The sequence below is a fragment of the Salvia splendens genome, chromosome 2, assembly GCF_004379255.2.
Source record: "Salvia splendens isolate huo1 chromosome 2, SspV2, whole genome shotgun sequence".
Lineage (NCBI taxonomy): Eukaryota > Viridiplantae > Streptophyta > Magnoliopsida > Lamiales > Lamiaceae > Salvia > Salvia splendens.
Window position 1 is genome coordinate 34,698,886 of NC_056033.1, and position 17,195 is coordinate 34,716,080.

The window sequence follows — 17,195 nt, forward strand, 5'->3', positions numbered from 1 at the left end:
ATCTGAACTTGCATAAAGCGACAGACTTTCACAATCACTGTACCAATAAATTAAAATTATTGGACATGACATGGTAATGTATTAAATGTTTTAAAAAATCTAATTTTTCCAGCCTATAATTTGTTGAATTACAGGATTCGAAAGGACATTCTAATCAATGAAAATTGCATAAATACTGTTTCAATTTTGGTAAAGGATGTAGACATATATATTGCACATTACTAGTGAACTATTTTAATTTATGATTAATTTTTATACTAATATTTAATCCATGCTAGTTAGAACGTATACTATAACTAAGAGTTCAAACATAATTACAAAAAATATAAACAAAAACGACATGCACTCGTAGTTATAACAAAAGAATAGAATTGGCAAACTTATCACCTATGGTCATCAGCTCCTCTCTTACAAAACAGCCATGACAGATTAAACTGAATTAATAGTAAAAAATCTGAACTTCTGAAGGAATATACTTAAAAAATCAGATATAACCTGATCACTGTAACCATAACAGTTCCAGCTTATCCCTCAACTAACTCTTACTAGGAGGGATGAATAGCCATTGTTAAACTTCTACTTGCAAACCTTTTAATTTAATCCGGTTTGGAATGGAATACAATAAACCAAACTTCCTCCAAAAAGGGATCCTAAAACAAGTTCTGCTCTAAATTACAACTATAATTGGAATTCAGACATCTTTAAACTGAGGTGAGAAGACCAGGAATTTATGTTATATTTATCATCCTACTCACAAATGCGCGGTAGCAAAAAGCTGAAGCCCGAGTTCTCACCCATTAGTGGAGGAGGGTCGACGTCAGCAATGTCTATCTGGTCCATTGACTTCGATATCTCATCTACTGAGAAAGGTATGCTGCAATAGACCATCAATTTTCATTAAAAGCTGCCATTGAAGACGGCACACGGCAGGCTAGCATGAGTGTACAAAATTTAGTAGGGAAAAATACTAGTACTGAAAATAGAAATGAACAAAAATGTTCAGATAGAGTTTCACCACCAAACATCTCTTGTGTCTTAGCTCTCCTGCCTATATTTAATGCCACTAGCCGATGTTGTTTATGCGGCTTAGTGAGAATGTCTTGAGGTATTTATTCTTGCTTCACGGACATTTTGCATATCCCACGTACAAAAGCATAAATACAACCAACTGTCTGGTATGTAACTAAATATTCAATTCATATAAAAGAGAAGAAGAATCTTCTTTTGCTCCAATTTCTTCAAGCTACAATGTCTATGCTTATTCAATCTCCCAGAATTGTTAATAGTTATTCATTTTTGTCCATTCTACTTTGAAAGTCTATTACAAAAGCCACTGGTCTGTATGTAAAGCTCCTCTATCGGCACACAAATTCCTTAAACTCAAGAATCTTAGGACATCTTCTATTGAGATTTGGCCATCTGACTGAATGCGATCAGATGGCACTATAGCGACACGGAGTGATGATAGTGAAGCTAAGCTCTGAGTAATTACTCCAGAGTGAGTAACTACTGCTTGGGTCATGTTTCTGTACATCTCAGTTCAGTTAAATATGTTTCCGATCTTAATATATTAATTCAACGTTAACCTTTTTTCACTCCAACCGGAAGTACAGGGAGAATACCAGATAGTTGGTGCTAACCTGGAATCATCATCCAACAAAAAGGAATTGCTTACTGCATTATTTGAATCTTCCGTCATCAACAGTCTCATATTGGATATAACCTGATTGAAGTACCGATTAATGCTACCAAGATTCACCTTTACATAGTCCCTCTCTCTGCAAGATGATTTGGCATCAAAAGAAACTTACTTCTGAAGATACGCTGTGTGTGCCATACTTATCATCCCAGTACATTGTACTGATCCGATACAATTGCTGAATGCTCAGCACCTGTTCATCAATAGGAAGAATATGTTAGAAAGTTACGGTAAATGAAACCCTCTTTTAAGTTTTTGAATTCAACAGTTTACTCACTGGGCAAAGTTCATGACTTATCTCATCCAATGATTTCTTCGGTTTTTGGTGTACAACCTGGAGTTTATAATTAATTTTATATGGTGTCAGCAGGAAAGTTATTATTGTTTATCAGATCTGGAACAACACTAAATTCATTACCAGAAATCCAATAGCCTGTCTAATATGCTTAAGCTCATCCCAAGCTAAACCTGAATACTGCGATATTTCTAAAGATATTAATCTCTTAGGATTCACTAGACTAAAAATAACTAGAAGACACTTGGAAGAACCTTTTCAGTTGCTGTGCCACACCACTGATCTAATTCAGCCAGTCCTGCTTTAACATATTCCCCATTACTAAATGAGCAGCATTCTCGTCTCAATAGAAGACTGCCGTCATGAACAGTTTAATGGAGGATTAAATTTCATGTGCGTGTTAAGAGCTTGAGAGAGAAAAGCAAACATGTAGCAAACCTGTTGAATAGTTGAACATTGATAAACGAAAATATCTGTGTGAACACCTTGCGGACTAACATAGGTGGTACCTGATAGGTGCGGAAAATTTAACAAGTGAGAATAAATAGTACTGGTAACTTTTAGAAGAAATAAACATAATAACAATAAACAGGCAACTATTAGATGAAAATAATATTCTATCAAACAAAATTTTGAAGAATGGCACCTGCAAAACCAGCTCAGTTTGACCTTAAAAATAAAATCCAAGAATCATCCAGATTCAACAGGGAAGATGATTTATAGAAGAAAAAGTTTACTGACATGATTCGCTTTTAAAGTGTTTAAAAAGTTCCCCAGGCTGTTCACTATTCCCTGCCAGTGAGCAATCAAAGCTTGCTGGGCTGCTGTGTTCGTGACTGAACGTGACGACCCCTTAACTAAGCTCGCTCTAGAAGTTCTTGGTGCCTATTAATGGATATGTACAAAGTTTAAAATGTGGTTAGATAAATACTGCATTGGCTTCTTCTATAGAAAGCCACATCTTCGGAGTAGGGAGGAGTAGGGACATGATCAATTTCAATACCTGAATACACAAACCAAGCAACGGAGATATCTCCTTCTTTAGATTATCTCTTATCATTCCATAGATCTTTTCAACAAACGCTGTAAGTTGCTGCTTGAACAGCAAGGCAGGGTATTTGGCTTCTACCTGGCGTAAGCTCTCTACTCCACCAGGCAGGCCAGGAAGATTTACTCCTGCTGGAGTTCCTCGGAAGCTCTGAAAGAAGAGCAGTAAGAAATGGAACATAAGGAAACAATAAAAAATCATTCAGAGGGCAAAGCCACAAAATTGTTCACTCTTTCAATAAAAAAAGAAAGAGAAAAGCATCTTTTACTTGTGAAATTGACATCCTGCCAAACAAAGTGGCTGAGGAAGACCGACGGCGTACAGGAGCCATTCCAGCTGCACCACTTGCTTTCAGGGTACGCTGGAGGAGCAACAGTAGGGTCGAAGCATTTGATAACCAATAAGACAGCATATCATTGTTGTCTTGGATTCTCTGAAATTGAATAAAGCGGTATATGTGAGAATTGTGATAGAGTGAAGGGTATTAAATTGACTACTAATAATCGAAGTAACAATAACCAATAATAACATAGATATCTTCAGATGTTTCCCAAGCAAATATCACTTTCAAGAATGAAACCACAAGTCCGCAGGATCTCAATCATATCAACACAATTCAATTATATAATTCTTCTGCAAGAACGACTTTATTAGCTCTCTTTAGATGAATATTTGAATAACCCAGAACTCCCAAACATGTCTCACATCTTAACTCATCCCTTTTTTGAGTAACTCCATAATTTTCTCTATTAAGAAAAACAAGAGAAAACTATCAAAATGAAATAAGTACAGATAGAGGTATATCCAGATTCTACTAGTAAGACCACAAAAACCTGAAAGACTTGATCTCTACCAATTCCCTAAGCGTTCAAAACACTTGGGTGATGGATGGTATGCAGAAATTAAGTGGAAAATGAACGAACCAAGCAATCAGTCCTATGGTTAGTATACACAAGACGGTATAGTCAAACCTCAATACCATGACCTATGGTCTGGATGATACGGTCAAACACACTTGTCCGCTCAACTTCAAATGATCTCCATTGTAGAAGGCACTTGTAGATGATACAAGCTGCTATCGGCCTGTTTCCAGAAAAGCCCAAGTGCTGAGATATACAGCGAATGAGCAACTCCTGATTTTCCTGTTGCTTCTCATTAAGTGATTTCTGAGGTTTGTCATCAGCTTCTGAAAATGTTGGGCTACGGGGAGTTGAAAATGTTGGGCTACGGGGAGTTGACAATGTTGGGCTACGGGGGCTGTGCACCTCCTAATACAATTTGGAGTGCATGAAACTTAAAGGTAGAGAGGTAGCATTGTCAAGGAAAAACATTTAATGAAGGGACATTGATTACCACATGTAGCTTAACATCCCCAAATCCTTTGCTACTATCAGACCTCTGTGATTTGCAAATGCCATTAGCTTTAATATGACTGCATCATCAAAAGGTCTCAACAAACCACAAGGGAGTCGTGCAACTACCTGCATGATTGATTTAGAGCGTCCGGAGAGAAATTTATTTGGCGCCATTGATACAGCCTGTTGACGAAGAACTTTATTCTCTGACTCCACATTATTCAGCTTCTCTTCCACCCTGAGAGAGAAAAGTTCATTCATCTTTTAACATTTGTCATATTTGCAGTATGATACTATAAATGGTGGTTACAACTGGTAGCCATCACCCTCCTATTGCTTCCTAGCAAAAGCAATTTAGATTGCACTACCCTCGAAGAATACTGTGGGCCATGCCCAACTTATTAATGGGTGTTGGAAATTCTGAAAGTCGTGGCCAATTCTTAACTACTACTTGTTGATCAAGTAAACATGTCATCTCATTAGGTGGATCTGTTCTTAACAACTATACTAGGCGACTGTTAGTTCAGATGAATGGCATATTTGATGATGACATAAGTATGAGTTGTTACAAGTGTTTTAACTGATATGACAGACAGGTTTAGCGGAAAATGTAGAGACAAATGGATAGATGAAACAACAAAAGCAGAGGGTTCAGTCTATTGTGATGGTTTGGAAAGACAATAGGACAAAGCAACAGAAAATAAGGTAGCCAAGGGAGAGAGAGAAAAGTGGAGGACAATGGTAATGGTAGGTAGATTATTCCAAAATATCAAACTGGCAAATTACCTTGTTTTTAGTGGGAAGCGAACATATAAAAATTCCAGCTCATGGTTTTTTTTCCCAAATAAAGCTGATCTTCAAATGTCTATGATCCAATAATGAATGCCTGATTCCACTCCCCTCAGTTCCCTGACTAATACTATTCCAAGATAATTCACTGTTTTGCCATATAGCCACTTTAATAGAATATTTCTAGCTTTCAACACTATGGAGTAATGATTATAATAGCAAATAAAGATGAAATATGCTCTTCTAATGTAAGCACAATTGCTGAATTTTGATTACCCTTTCAATGATTCCTGTAATTGTTGATTTTTCTTTTCTGCCTCCTCTAATTTTGCACTCCTCTCCTCAACAGATTCCTGTGCCAGAGCATAATTCTTTCGCAATTCTTCAGAAGTTTCCTGTTCATTTTGCAAAGAAGCCTGCAAAGGAAATAGTTTAACCTAAATGCATTTTAAGCCCATGGGAAAAAAGGCAATTTAATCATTAGTTGGTTTTCTAGCATATCCTAACTCAGGTTGGCATAGGATGCATTCTGAATAAAAACCCGTTGAATGAGACTAATTCCATGATCCATTCAAAGTGGTAGAAGCCCAGTGTAATATATCATTCACAGGTAACTAAGCAGATACTCATATAACAAAGACTAGTCTTGACTACAAGTCTATTTGTACATATGTAGTTCAGTAATATATTTCCTTATTTCCAGTTATTTCCACACATACTGGTGAAGCCTAATCCTGATAGAGATGTTTTGAAATGACTCCGATGCACGTAAATGGAGCTTCTAATCCACTTTACTTTATAAAGTCAAACAATTTCTTAAAACTCGTGTTGGTCAGATATGGGACATTTAATCATGGTCGGAGAGAGTATGACATTTAACCTTTAAATTTTCAACTTCTCCATTTAAAGATTCAATTTTTGCAGTATCTTCAACATAAACTGGGGTTTCCTGGATAACAGGAGGTGCTTCTTCAATTGCCTTTTTGGCAGCCTCCCGTTCCTTAACAACTAGAGCACTCATTTCATCAACTTTCTTCTGCATTTCTTCCATAGAACTCCGCAACTTCGCCATCTCTTGATTTTTGGCTTCTTCCAAGTCAGCCTGCATGATGAATGTAATGACATGATGGCAAACATATATCATACACCCTCAAATCATTTTTCAAGCTGAATATCATTTTGCTTCTTTCAGTTGTCACGCGATGAAATGTAGTTCTAGGTTATACACTTTAGATTGTTTTCTATATAAGACAACCCTATATATATATATATATATACACACACACACACACACTTCCAGAAGACAATCACTTTCACCAATAAATAGCATACCCTCAATCGTTTTTCGAGCTGCAACCGCCACGTGAGTTCCTCTAACTGTTTTTCTAGTTTATCTTTAGCCTCTTTGAGTGCACCTGTATCCCTTGCAGCCTGCAGACAATTACAAGAATTGTTATATAAGCTGGAAAACAATAATATATAAAATAATATCAAAATCATGTCTGCCTACCAGTCTTATCTGACAGAATAATATATTAAAAACATATTTCTCATACTGATGGACGAAGTTCCAACTGTATCCGAAGTGTTCTTCCAATAAAGATGAAAACCAAAGTTAAAAACATATTTCTCATAATGACGATATACAAACTTCGAAAATCAGTTTTCGATCGATTATGAAGGCAGTTTCAACAATATATCATGCCTTAGGTATACCAGTAAGAAAACGTTACTATTTCACAACTAGTATGCTATTGAAATTCACCTTTTTAAGCATCCGTAGTTCTCTTTTGGCTACTCTCCCCCTCCATCGACATTGTGTAACTATGGCTCCCCTTTTCAGATCTTTATAGTAAGATGAAGCTCTATGACTCCGGCACCGAGCCTAAAAAACTTTAGCCGTAAGCTGAAGGCTTCATATGATACACCAAAACTGTTGCGATGTAAAAATAAGTTGTTACCTGAATAATAGTCGCAGCTTTAGTTCCTCTCATAAATCTAAATTTATTATGGGCGTCCATGCTACGTAAACCTGTTTGTATAACAAGAACAGATCTCTGGAGTGTGCTGTAAGCTTTTCTAGCAATGAACCTGCGTGTGTTCCGTTGAACTTTTAAAGCAGCTGCTTCTGCTTTTATTCTCACGAAATGTTTGGACGCTAATCTGCCTAAAAGAGTATAACAGCATAAAAATTTTAAAGCAGACAAACTAGTAAGTGATCAGAAAGAGAGGGTCAACAGAGTAGCAAATGCCAAATGTACATCTTCAGAATACAAAGTAATTTTAACAGATTTTTCACATTGCATCATTTCAAGAGCTCAAAAGTTATAGTGTGTCACCTCTGCAAAATGATTGCAGCTGTATGGAAGCATCTATCGTAGCCATAAACTGTTTACGAGCAATATGTGTTCGTCTCCGCTGTTGTATAATTTTTGCTGCAGAACTAAGAACTTCTGTTCGACGAGCATCCAGTTCAGCCATTTGACCTGCTCTTAGGAAGATTTTTGTTTTGCCCACCTGTGCGGTGATTAAGAAATATAAGTTAATTTCCCCCAGTATCATTTATAAAGTACGTGGTGCACGGAAGTTCCTAAAAGAATTAACATTGGGTGTGCACTATACCTAGGGATGCCGGTTAGCCTTAGACAAAACAGCAGTACGTTCATGAAGTGGTGCATGGAAGTTTCTCAAAGTAGAGCTAACATTGGGTGTGCACTAAACCTAGGGATGCCGGTTAGCCAAGACAAAACAGCAGTAGGTCTGTGAAGGTAAAAATGGTTTCCTGGTGTTTGTACACTGCATATGTTTTATGGATGTACATCCATACAATAATGGTAGACTAACAACCAATACTGCACTTCTAAATTAATTGTTCAAATTTATTTACCATGTTTAAGGTGCATAAACACAAGTAGCAAATCTTAATAAAAATGTGGCTCTCTTTGTTTCTTAATCAATCAATTTATTCTTCCTTCTGTAACTATTTAATTTTCATTCTAGACTCCAATAGCTTGGAAAAGATGGAGGAGACATGCAGGTACGTTGATGGCTGGTGGTGACATGATTTGGTGATGACAAAGATACAGTGGAATGAGTAGACAGAGTTAACAAAGCAGAGAAATAAAGGGTAAGCAAATTGGAGGAAGGTTGACTACAGAGAGGAGATAGAAGGGAGTGCAGTGCAGAGGGAATGAAGTGGAGGGGAGCTCAAAAGAGATGTTAGTATTTATAAGGATACTTTTTGTAATCTGCAGCGCAATAGAGTTTAGACCAATACCACAGAAACATCAACGCACACACATTTAAAAATGTTTCTAATATCTTGTGGGTGAGGGAAAAATGCTTAGTGGTTTACTTTAATTGGTTTTCTAACATGGCAAACTGTGTGTGTGGGGGGGGGGGGGGGGGTGATTATACTCAAAACAGAATATTTCATATAAAACTTTATCCTTCTACCTGAAAACCTTTGATCCCTTTCTTTTCCAAAATCTTCTGGCATGCCGATTTTTCGTTATAACTGTGCATGAGAAAGAACTTTGATTTTATCAATATGATTGCACCAAGATGATATGGTATTATAAATAATATGTCACCACCAGAATAAGGAACAAGGGTATAGATTTCTCATATTAGCAATAACACACAGTAAATGGGCCATGTTAACATGAAATTGAGTACAGATGTGAACCTAAAATTCATTAAACTATTAAGTACACTACCTGCCTTGCAAAGCTTCAGTTGCAAGAAGCCCAAATCTGTTCAAGAATTCAAAAAAAGGACGGCGTGTAGGATAACCAGCACAGCTGATCCTGATTGCCTCTAAGACACCCTGAATCAATGGCTTGTGATCAGACAAACAAACATAAACATCCCTAAACCAGATTGATCTTGATAGAAATCCATGGGTTCATCCTAAAACCAATTGGTGATAGGAGGAGGGGCCCATGAAACTTATATAGTGATTTAAGTTCTTTATGTACACCGATGTGAGATAGTTGTAATATATTTTTTGGTTTCAATTGCCAACAGATCTAATGCTGCCAAAGGGATGAGAAGAACAGAGATTTTTATTTTTTTTAATAGAATAAATAATCTAATAACTTACACCACAACGTAGCTGCTGCAAGATGTTCTGATTTTCAAATATAGCTGGTTTAAGAAGATTATTTGGCTTTACACATCTAATGTAGTGAGGTTCAGTAGCATTTAGAGTCTCCATCAATTGTTGTAGTTGCAACTGCATGACAAGAAAATGAATAAAAAAATTAGTTTTAGTGTGTCACATTTTTCCAGAGCATAAAGATTCGACAATTCGATATATCATAAACTAAATTGTTCTCTTTTACGAGTTGGTGCACACATATAGTAAAATTCCATCTGGAATGAAATAATAAGCGCCTTGACCTTAAAACGCGAACCAATGGAAGAAAACTTCGAAGATTTCGAGCTCTCTTCAGCTATTGGAGGGAAAAGCCCTGCTACAAAAGGACATTTGGAAGAACCTAAAAGATCCTGATACTCTGGTACAACATAGTCTTTATTTTTGTCTAAGAAATGGTCAGACTGGTATTGAACCTGAGAATTATTAGATGTGGGAAGTGAAAGCCTTGGTTTTTAAGCACAAAGAGAAGGTAAAAGATTGGGTGCAACATAACGTACCTCTCCAGCATAATGTCCAACAGTAAAATCTGTACGGGATAATTTTGGCTTGATGAAGCGCTTATGAACTTTGAAAGTCTGATAGAGCTTATTACAGAATGTCTCATGAGTTGATTTTGGGAACATACTGCAAAAATAAAGACATTAGATTAGAAAAATGTGAGAGGAATATCTTCTCAAATAATAAAGGGGAGAAAAACTGCAGGATGATTGAAAAATATTACCAAGCTTCATCAAGCAGAGCAATAATGCCACCAGGTTTCTGCAAAACAATTAGTCTTAATTCTGGCCTAATACAAATAAAAGAAAACAAAGATAAATTGCATATTGCATAAGATGAAAGACCAATGGCCTTACGCTTATAATTATGACTCTTAAAGAAGATAAGATCAAGATGAATGGGTAATGAGAGAAAATAACATTGTAGAAAAAAAGGTCTGTGTGCAAAGTGATGAACTGAAGAGGAGGTGAAGTTCTTCAGAAAACAAGTTGTTCATGGCATTATATCTTATCATGGAAATTTTAACAAGATTCTCTTAATAGCTTAATATTTCGACATTGTGCACACCTATCTCAAAGGGAAGTACCTTCTCAATTAGATCTAAAACATCTTGGTTGTCGACAAACTCAATGTAGCTCCAATCAATTTCCTCCTTAGTGTATTCTTCTTGTTCCATTTTAAAGACGTGCTGCAAGTAAATAGCAGACTTAGCAAGCATATGGTGGGAGATAGCTAAACAACCAGCACAAAATCAATATTACCTGATTAAAATGTTGCTGCAGCTTCTCGTTTGTAAAGTTGATGCAGAACTGTTCAAAACTGTACAGTGTAATATGCTTTTGTTATAAGAAAACAGTGGAAGAGCATTTCCTACTCAGGAACTACAATCTTGTCATTATATGATGGAAGTCAACACGGGGGATGGGGAACCAGTGGTAAATCAGATTAATTTCCTACCTGTTGTGTTTAAAGCTCTCGAAACCATAAATATCTAGGACCCCAATCAGAGTTTTTGAATTTTTATCTTGCCCAATTGAGTTATTGATCTTATCCACCAGCCTACACATGAATCGCCACAAAAAAAGAAAAATATTAGCATTTTATTAACTTCATTTTAGATCTCTATAATCTATTGGACATAATATTACAAGCAAAAAAGCTGAATACCAATCAAACAGTCTAGAATATATTGTCTTAGCCAATCCATCCCTGCTAAATGTAGCACTAAGAGGGTCAAGGCATCTCTTGATAACTTCTTCAGGAGTGATCATCACACGTTTACAAAGTGCATCTTGCAATGCCACAGGATCACACCTAATCCAGAGAATTTTAACAAATTTTACCATCTAAAACACAATATGGGAAGACTAACATGAAAATTAGAAGCATACATACTTTAGAAGTTCGGCAGTTGTTTTCAGATGGAATTGGGCTTTGTCATCTTTCGGGATCGATGAGTCGACTTCTTTTCCCTTTCCAAATTCAATATTACCAATGTGAAGGATAGCAGCAACTACCCTTAATATTGCTTCCTAAGACCATGAGAAAGGGAGGGAGTGAGAGACGTGGATACTTATAAGTCTCAGTAGAGATTCCGGTGGAGGTTAGGGAGATAAAGTACAGAGCGTATACCTGATCTGATTTACTTATCCCAACTATATCCATTGCCCGTCTAGTCTCAAGGTACTCATTGGCATCACTCACACCAACCAGCTCATAGCATTTTGATTGGTTAAGATAGTGAAATGATTTAGGATGATCTAATTTGTACTTGTCAATTTCCTGGAGGGCAACGCATTCGCAACAGGTATAAGGATTTCTTTTCAATAATGATCAAGGAAAGCATTACCAAAAGAATTAATTAGGTAATAAAAGAACTGGACACCTCTTTTGGTGCTGCACATAAGAGGTAAAAGATGTGATAGTTACGCTCAGGATCAGAAACTTGGCAAACACGAGATCTTTCAAGAAGGTAGGTTCTGATAGCTGCTCCTGATATTCTCCCATGCTTGTCAAACTGAATCTCCACAAATTTACCAAAACGACTGCAGTGTGTATCAAATAAGACTGTAACAGTTATTAATCAACATATATCATTACAGAACTTGACTTCATTATTTATGTAATGTTAGTGACCAACATTCTGAGAAACACAGTTCTTATTGGGAAAAAAATCTGATCCACCAGAAATTCAGTACTTTTATTAGTAGGGAACAAGAAACCATAACTGCTGAAGTGTAAAAAAGGCTTCACCTGGAATTGTTATTTCTAACAGTTTTAGCATTGCCAAATGCTTCAAGAACAGGGTTCGACTGCAATCACAGATAGTACGCTGAGTGTTAATTATGCTACATTTGTTAGTACCAGTGACAAAATCTAGCAAGCCAAAAGTAACTAAAAACTAACAGTCTAACACCATTAAAATGACTACCACCAAATAGATTTATCATACTTCAAGGACTTGTTGTTCAACAGTGCGTCCTTCTGTAGCTGCACGGCCTCCTAAATAGGCTAGGTACCGCATAAGCATTTTTGTTGTCTCTGTTTTACCCGCTCCACTTTCACCACTAACCAGGATAGAGTTGCATTTCTTTTCATTTATCATGTCCCTGTTTCCAGAGAAAGTGTGTTATGTAGTTTATTAGACACACTTTCATAATCTTGTTTCATCTGTTAATGAATTTTGATAAATTTAACCTGTATGCTACATCAGCAATTGCAAAGACATGAGGGCTTAGTTCTCCTAAAGGAGCTCCCTTGTATTGTTGCATCATGTGTGAATTATACAAATGACTTAATTTTTGGAAAGGATTTATAGCAATCAAAATATTTCCAGTGTACGTCTGCACATACACTTACCAATGATTAGACCATATTAGGAAAAAGTGAAATACTTATCCATAAAATTAACTGAGGAAGCATACATAAATTTCATTGAGTTCATATCTAATTCTCAGATTGTCCAGCACCCCAGGCTCATGCAGGTAAGACAGCTTCGTCATGTCATCAACACCTGCAGGAGGAGCTTCCGTATCTTTAGGATAAAGTTTTGATAACTTGACAACGACCTGTATAATAAACAAATAAAGTCCCTATCAAAGAGTCTGTTATTGAAGCTTAACTATGAACTAAAGTTTATATCACCGAAGTGCCTGTGGATACGAAAAATAAGCTGACTAAGCATTTCTATTGCAATCATTTTGTACTTCATGGTTAAAGTTCAGTAACAATGTACATGTGCATGAGATGCTGAGTTGGGAATCTTATGTGAATTGATAGAACAAGGAGAAGTCCAACTATCAAATGCCAATGTCAACTGCTACTTCCTAAATTATTTTCTGTAACAAGCACCGCAAGCAAAAATATAGTTCCATCAATATAGAGAAAATGCACTTAAGTTCATAATTACAAATTTAACAAGGCACTCCAAATGTTACAATTGCCTTATTCAAGAATAAAGCATGCACCTCAGGATGCTACTGGGATTAAGTAGCTTACTATAACTTACAAGAAAAGTCCAACAGTTAAACTAAGAGTCACATTTTACAAAAAACCAGTTAAGGTGACCAATGTTGAATAACAAGTCCAGAATAAAAATGTGATAATGTTGGGTTACAAACCCATCCCACATCGGATGAGTGGGGGAAGTTGGAAGGTGTATATAATTCCTATCCAACCTCAATTAGTTTGAGACCTTTAGGGAGTGACCCAAAAATAAATCCGTGCGAGCTTGACTCAAAGTGGACAATATCAAACTAATGTGCAGTTGACGATCCTAACAAGTGGTATCAGAGCCCAAATGGCTTTGGTCGGGCCTTGAAAGACACTGGTTAGAGTCGGGCGAGTCGGGCCCTGGAACGACCCATACTCGTGTCGACTGTGTTCCCGATGTGGTCTAGGTTTGATGGGAGGTTTGTTGAGTTACAAACCCATCAACCGGTCAGCTTTGACCCAAAGCGGACAATATCAAACTAATGTTGCAATCGACGTTCCTAACAAGTGGTATCAAAGTCCAGGTGGCTTTAGGTCGGGCCTGGATGAGCTCCGGTTAGGGTCGGGCTCAAAAAAGGACTCGAGTTAGAGTCCCATCCCACACCGGATGAGTGAGGGAAGTTGGAAGGTGTATATGGAAGGTGTATATAACTCATGTTCAATCTCAATTAGTTTGACTCCTTTTGGGAGTAACCCAAAAACAAATCCTTGTGGGCTTACAAATTCTTGTGGGCTTGACCCAAAGCGGACAATATCAAATAATGTGCAGTCGATGATCCTAACAGATAAAACACACTGCATAAGATGAAATTTGTGTTTCTTGGCAGTCCTACATTAACTTGGGGCTGTAAATGTTTTCCCCTATACTGCAAAGGGAATGTAAGCAAATAAGACAGACTAGGTACCCAAAAAATACCTCCTTCCCATCACTCCTCTGGATCACAGCTTCATTGCCTTTGATTTTGGTAACATGCCCATCAATCCAAGCCACTGCAGGGTCTTCAACCCAGACATCGGATCCAACAATTATATTCACTGGAGTATCCTGTTAGGAGTTCAACATTGAAACAGTGATATGAGCTTGGAATATTCAAGGAAATTATTACATAAAAATTATATATCCAAGTAGATGACAAGATCAACCGAGCCATAAAAGTAACATGAATATACCTCTAGAGCAGAGAAACATCACTAACTGAGTTTCCTTATTTTGACATCAGCAATTTCAGTTATCTGGGTAGATATGACAGCTTGAACTAGATAACAGTGACCCATACATTTGACCTACTTAATCTAATTATCACTTCAAAAGCACATGCAAGTTTTCTAATTTAAGAAATACTTTAGCATAAGTTGATGAACATTCTAACGTTTCAACTTTCAACTTACATAAATTAGGCATTTCAATGCTCATATGAGTATATGGCTACTTATCCTTCACCATTTACTAAAAAATTATCTAATTGCAAACCATTGATGGATTTATTCAATGTTCAAGTTTGGCACAGATAAAGAAATATCACATATTAAGTGAAAAACAAGTGAAAACTTCAAATAAGCCTCCTCAACAATAACCAGTTTTTTAGAACTTTTAGATGGATGTAATGAGATGAAGTGAAAAGGTTTCTGATGAAATTCATAGTTGATGGGATTTTGAATTTGAAAAGCAACCAATAATATGATAGTACATCCCATTATAGCACCTGTGAAAGGATCTTGTACATGCAAGCCCTTTCATGACTTCAACTTAAAAAGAAAGGATCCATGGTAGAAAAGGATATGCTATCCCCTTTTCCATACGAAATATTCTGAAAGATAAGTTCACTAAGATCCCCTGAATTTTTAGCAGGTACCTAGATTCCTACAAATCATGCTATCCTCTCGAGAATCAAGTATTTATGCTACATTTTATAGCAATCCTAATGCATATTGACAAGGAAATTTTCTTTCTAATGAACTGTTAAAGAATCTGTGTGATTTGGAGTTCAAGGTCCTACATATAGACAAATCTCTCCCAAGTTTATCAATTTACCACAGTAATACTTTCTCCAAACTGGACGTTAGTATAAATTGATATACCGATCCAACAGGAAATCATAATAATAAGTAACATCAAAAAGAGCAAGATTAGTTGCAACTAAGACACGGTAACACAAGGTTTCACATGGACAAAGTAATATGTTTGCTAGAATCTGACACACACAAAAAAATCACAAAATCAAGCCTAAATTATCCATTGACTTAATTCTCGGCAGGCCCTATCGATCTTATCTATGAATTGTAAGCGATGCTAAGCAATTGATTATCACCACACACGTTATCAATTAAAGAAGTGTTCAATTATCAATTCATAAAAAGGCGATCAACACATTAATGTAGCGTCGTTCTCAGATCGATTACACAACCAGATTAATACGACGTACAGCAATCTATAAGCGATTCTAAGAAATTCAACGCAAATCTTGACAAAAATTTATGGCGTACCATTTTGTGTATCTTAAATCTCTAATTCCCCGTTGTGGTGTGTGACCTTCTCATCTGATGTCACTGTCCAGAGACGACAGTAACGTGTGCATGATTCGATTGAAGAAAGCGCCGTGAAACTGAAAAGCAAATGCGAGAATTTGGGCGAATGATGATGAAGTTTTCCGTTTGGGGGAGGAGTGGTCTCAGTATCCATAGTTTTTGCATGGCGTTGCTCCTGCAATTTCGGATCTCAAATGCTTCCATGGAAATTAGTGGCTTATAGAAACCGCACCTTCCCTATTTCTCTCTCGACTCTCTTTTCAATTTACAGCAAATATGAGAATGTCACTTTGTTTATGGAGCAATTGGTTCATGGATCTATAAATTAAATCACATCAAATTGATACTACTACTACATAGTACCAGGTGTACTATTAACTAAAATCACAACAATTTTTAATTATTGTTACAAATAGTAGGAGTACATATTTTATAGTAGGATTGAGTACTTCTATTGAACTACCCAGTGTCAAAATGCAATTTTGTGACTTCCAAATCGATATCCAGCGGAAGCTGACCTCTCATTTTTTTTTTTGCAACTAAGATCATCCGCAGCGGTGAGCAGCTGCTCGTCCGTCTGTCCGTGCCACTGGCGCGGCGCTGCTCTTAGATAAGAGTACGTCCGTGCCAGCGAGCAGCTGACGTGGCGTGTTCTGATTGGCCAACGGCATTTCCGTTGGAAATTCATTTTTTTAAAATCGAAAATAATACCAAAAATTAAAAAAAAAATCAGATTCCCAAAAATATGGCCGTTTTTTACCGTTTTTCTGGAATTTTTTTATTTTTTTATTTATTCCCAAAATCATCTATAAATATACACATTTATCATCCTTTTTCACATCAAATCATCTCTCATTCATATTTTTTTCATACAACTTATCTACATCTTTCTATCTCACTCAAACCCTCTCAAATGGATTTCACCAATCTCATTGCGGAAGCGGAGCGCGAAGAACAAGAATACTATGAACAATATCGTGCCGCCTATGAAGCCTATGTCACCGCGAATACCCCCGCCCCTCCTCCTCGACCAACTAGATCAACTCGCCGCTACATCCATCATGACCGGGAGGGAGCCAACGAAAGGCTCGTTGCCGACTATTTTTCCGACCAGCCACGGTTTCCGGAAGATTACTTTCGGCGCCGTTTTTGCATGTCAAAACGCTTGTCTATGCATATTGTCAACACATTATCCGCCCGTGTTGAATACTTTCAAACAAGTACAGACGCAACTGGTCGGCAAAGTCTCTCGGCGTTGCAGAAGTGTGCGTGAGCCATCCGACAACTTGCTACTGGGCAAACGGCTGACCTCTTCGACGAGTATTTGCATG

General features: G+C 37.0%; 1 protein-coding gene across 3 annotated transcripts; it reads right to left on the bottom strand.

Moving 5' to 3' along the window:
* Nucleotides 1-460: 460 nt before the first annotated feature.
* Nucleotides 461-16,186, bottom strand: LOC121792372 (myosin-11-like). Of its 3 annotated transcripts, XM_042190286.1 has the most exons (38): nt 15,823-16,186; nt 14,255-14,383; nt 12,771-12,914; nt 12,544-12,689; nt 12,299-12,455; nt 12,100-12,158; nt 11,732-11,891; nt 11,479-11,628; nt 11,242-11,378; nt 11,014-11,160; nt 10,804-10,905; nt 10,608-10,665; nt 10,433-10,534; nt 10,070-10,107; nt 9,846-9,972; nt 9,591-9,761; nt 9,292-9,423; nt 8,906-9,015; nt 8,643-8,703; nt 7,526-7,703; nt 7,148-7,353; nt 6,952-7,071; nt 6,519-6,617; nt 6,067-6,288; nt 5,463-5,602; nt 4,524-4,635; nt 4,396-4,440; nt 4,014-4,310; nt 3,311-3,475; nt 2,998-3,192; nt 2,736-2,879; nt 2,433-2,503; nt 2,249-2,348; nt 2,118-2,174; nt 1,977-2,033; nt 1,812-1,892; nt 1,641-1,723; nt 461-874 (listed from the first exon to the last, which is right to left on the bottom strand). In XM_042190286.1, exons 1-38 carry the CDS (start codon nt 15,823-15,825, stop codon nt 748-750), a joined length of 4,632 nt encoding a protein of 1,543 aa, XP_042046220.1. In that variant the 5' UTR covers nt 15,826-16,186; the 3' UTR covers nt 461-747. The 3 variants fall into 3 exon arrangements, with proteins under 3 accessions (XP_042046220.1, XP_042046221.1, XP_042046222.1); XM_042190287.1 differs by lacking the exon at nt 15,823-16,186 and having other exon boundaries at nt 12,771-12,859; nt 14,255-14,387; XM_042190288.1 differs by lacking the exons at nt 12,544-12,689; nt 12,771-12,914; nt 14,255-14,383; nt 15,823-16,186 and having other exon boundaries at nt 11,732-11,913; nt 12,299-12,439.
* Nucleotides 16,187-17,195: the final 1,009 nt, after the last annotated feature.

Excerpts from the sequence above, each read along its gene's own strand:
- LOC121792372 (XM_042190286.1), bottom strand. Across the intron at positions 10,666-10,803 it reads GAGAGCTTTAAACACAACAG|TTTTGAACAGTTCTGCATCA; the intron begins GTAGGAAATTAA and ends TACACTGTACAG. Across the intron at positions 2,175-2,248 it reads GTGGCACAGCAACTGAAAAG|TATTCAGGTTTAGCTTGGGA; the intron begins GTTCTTCCAAGT and ends GAAATATCGCAG.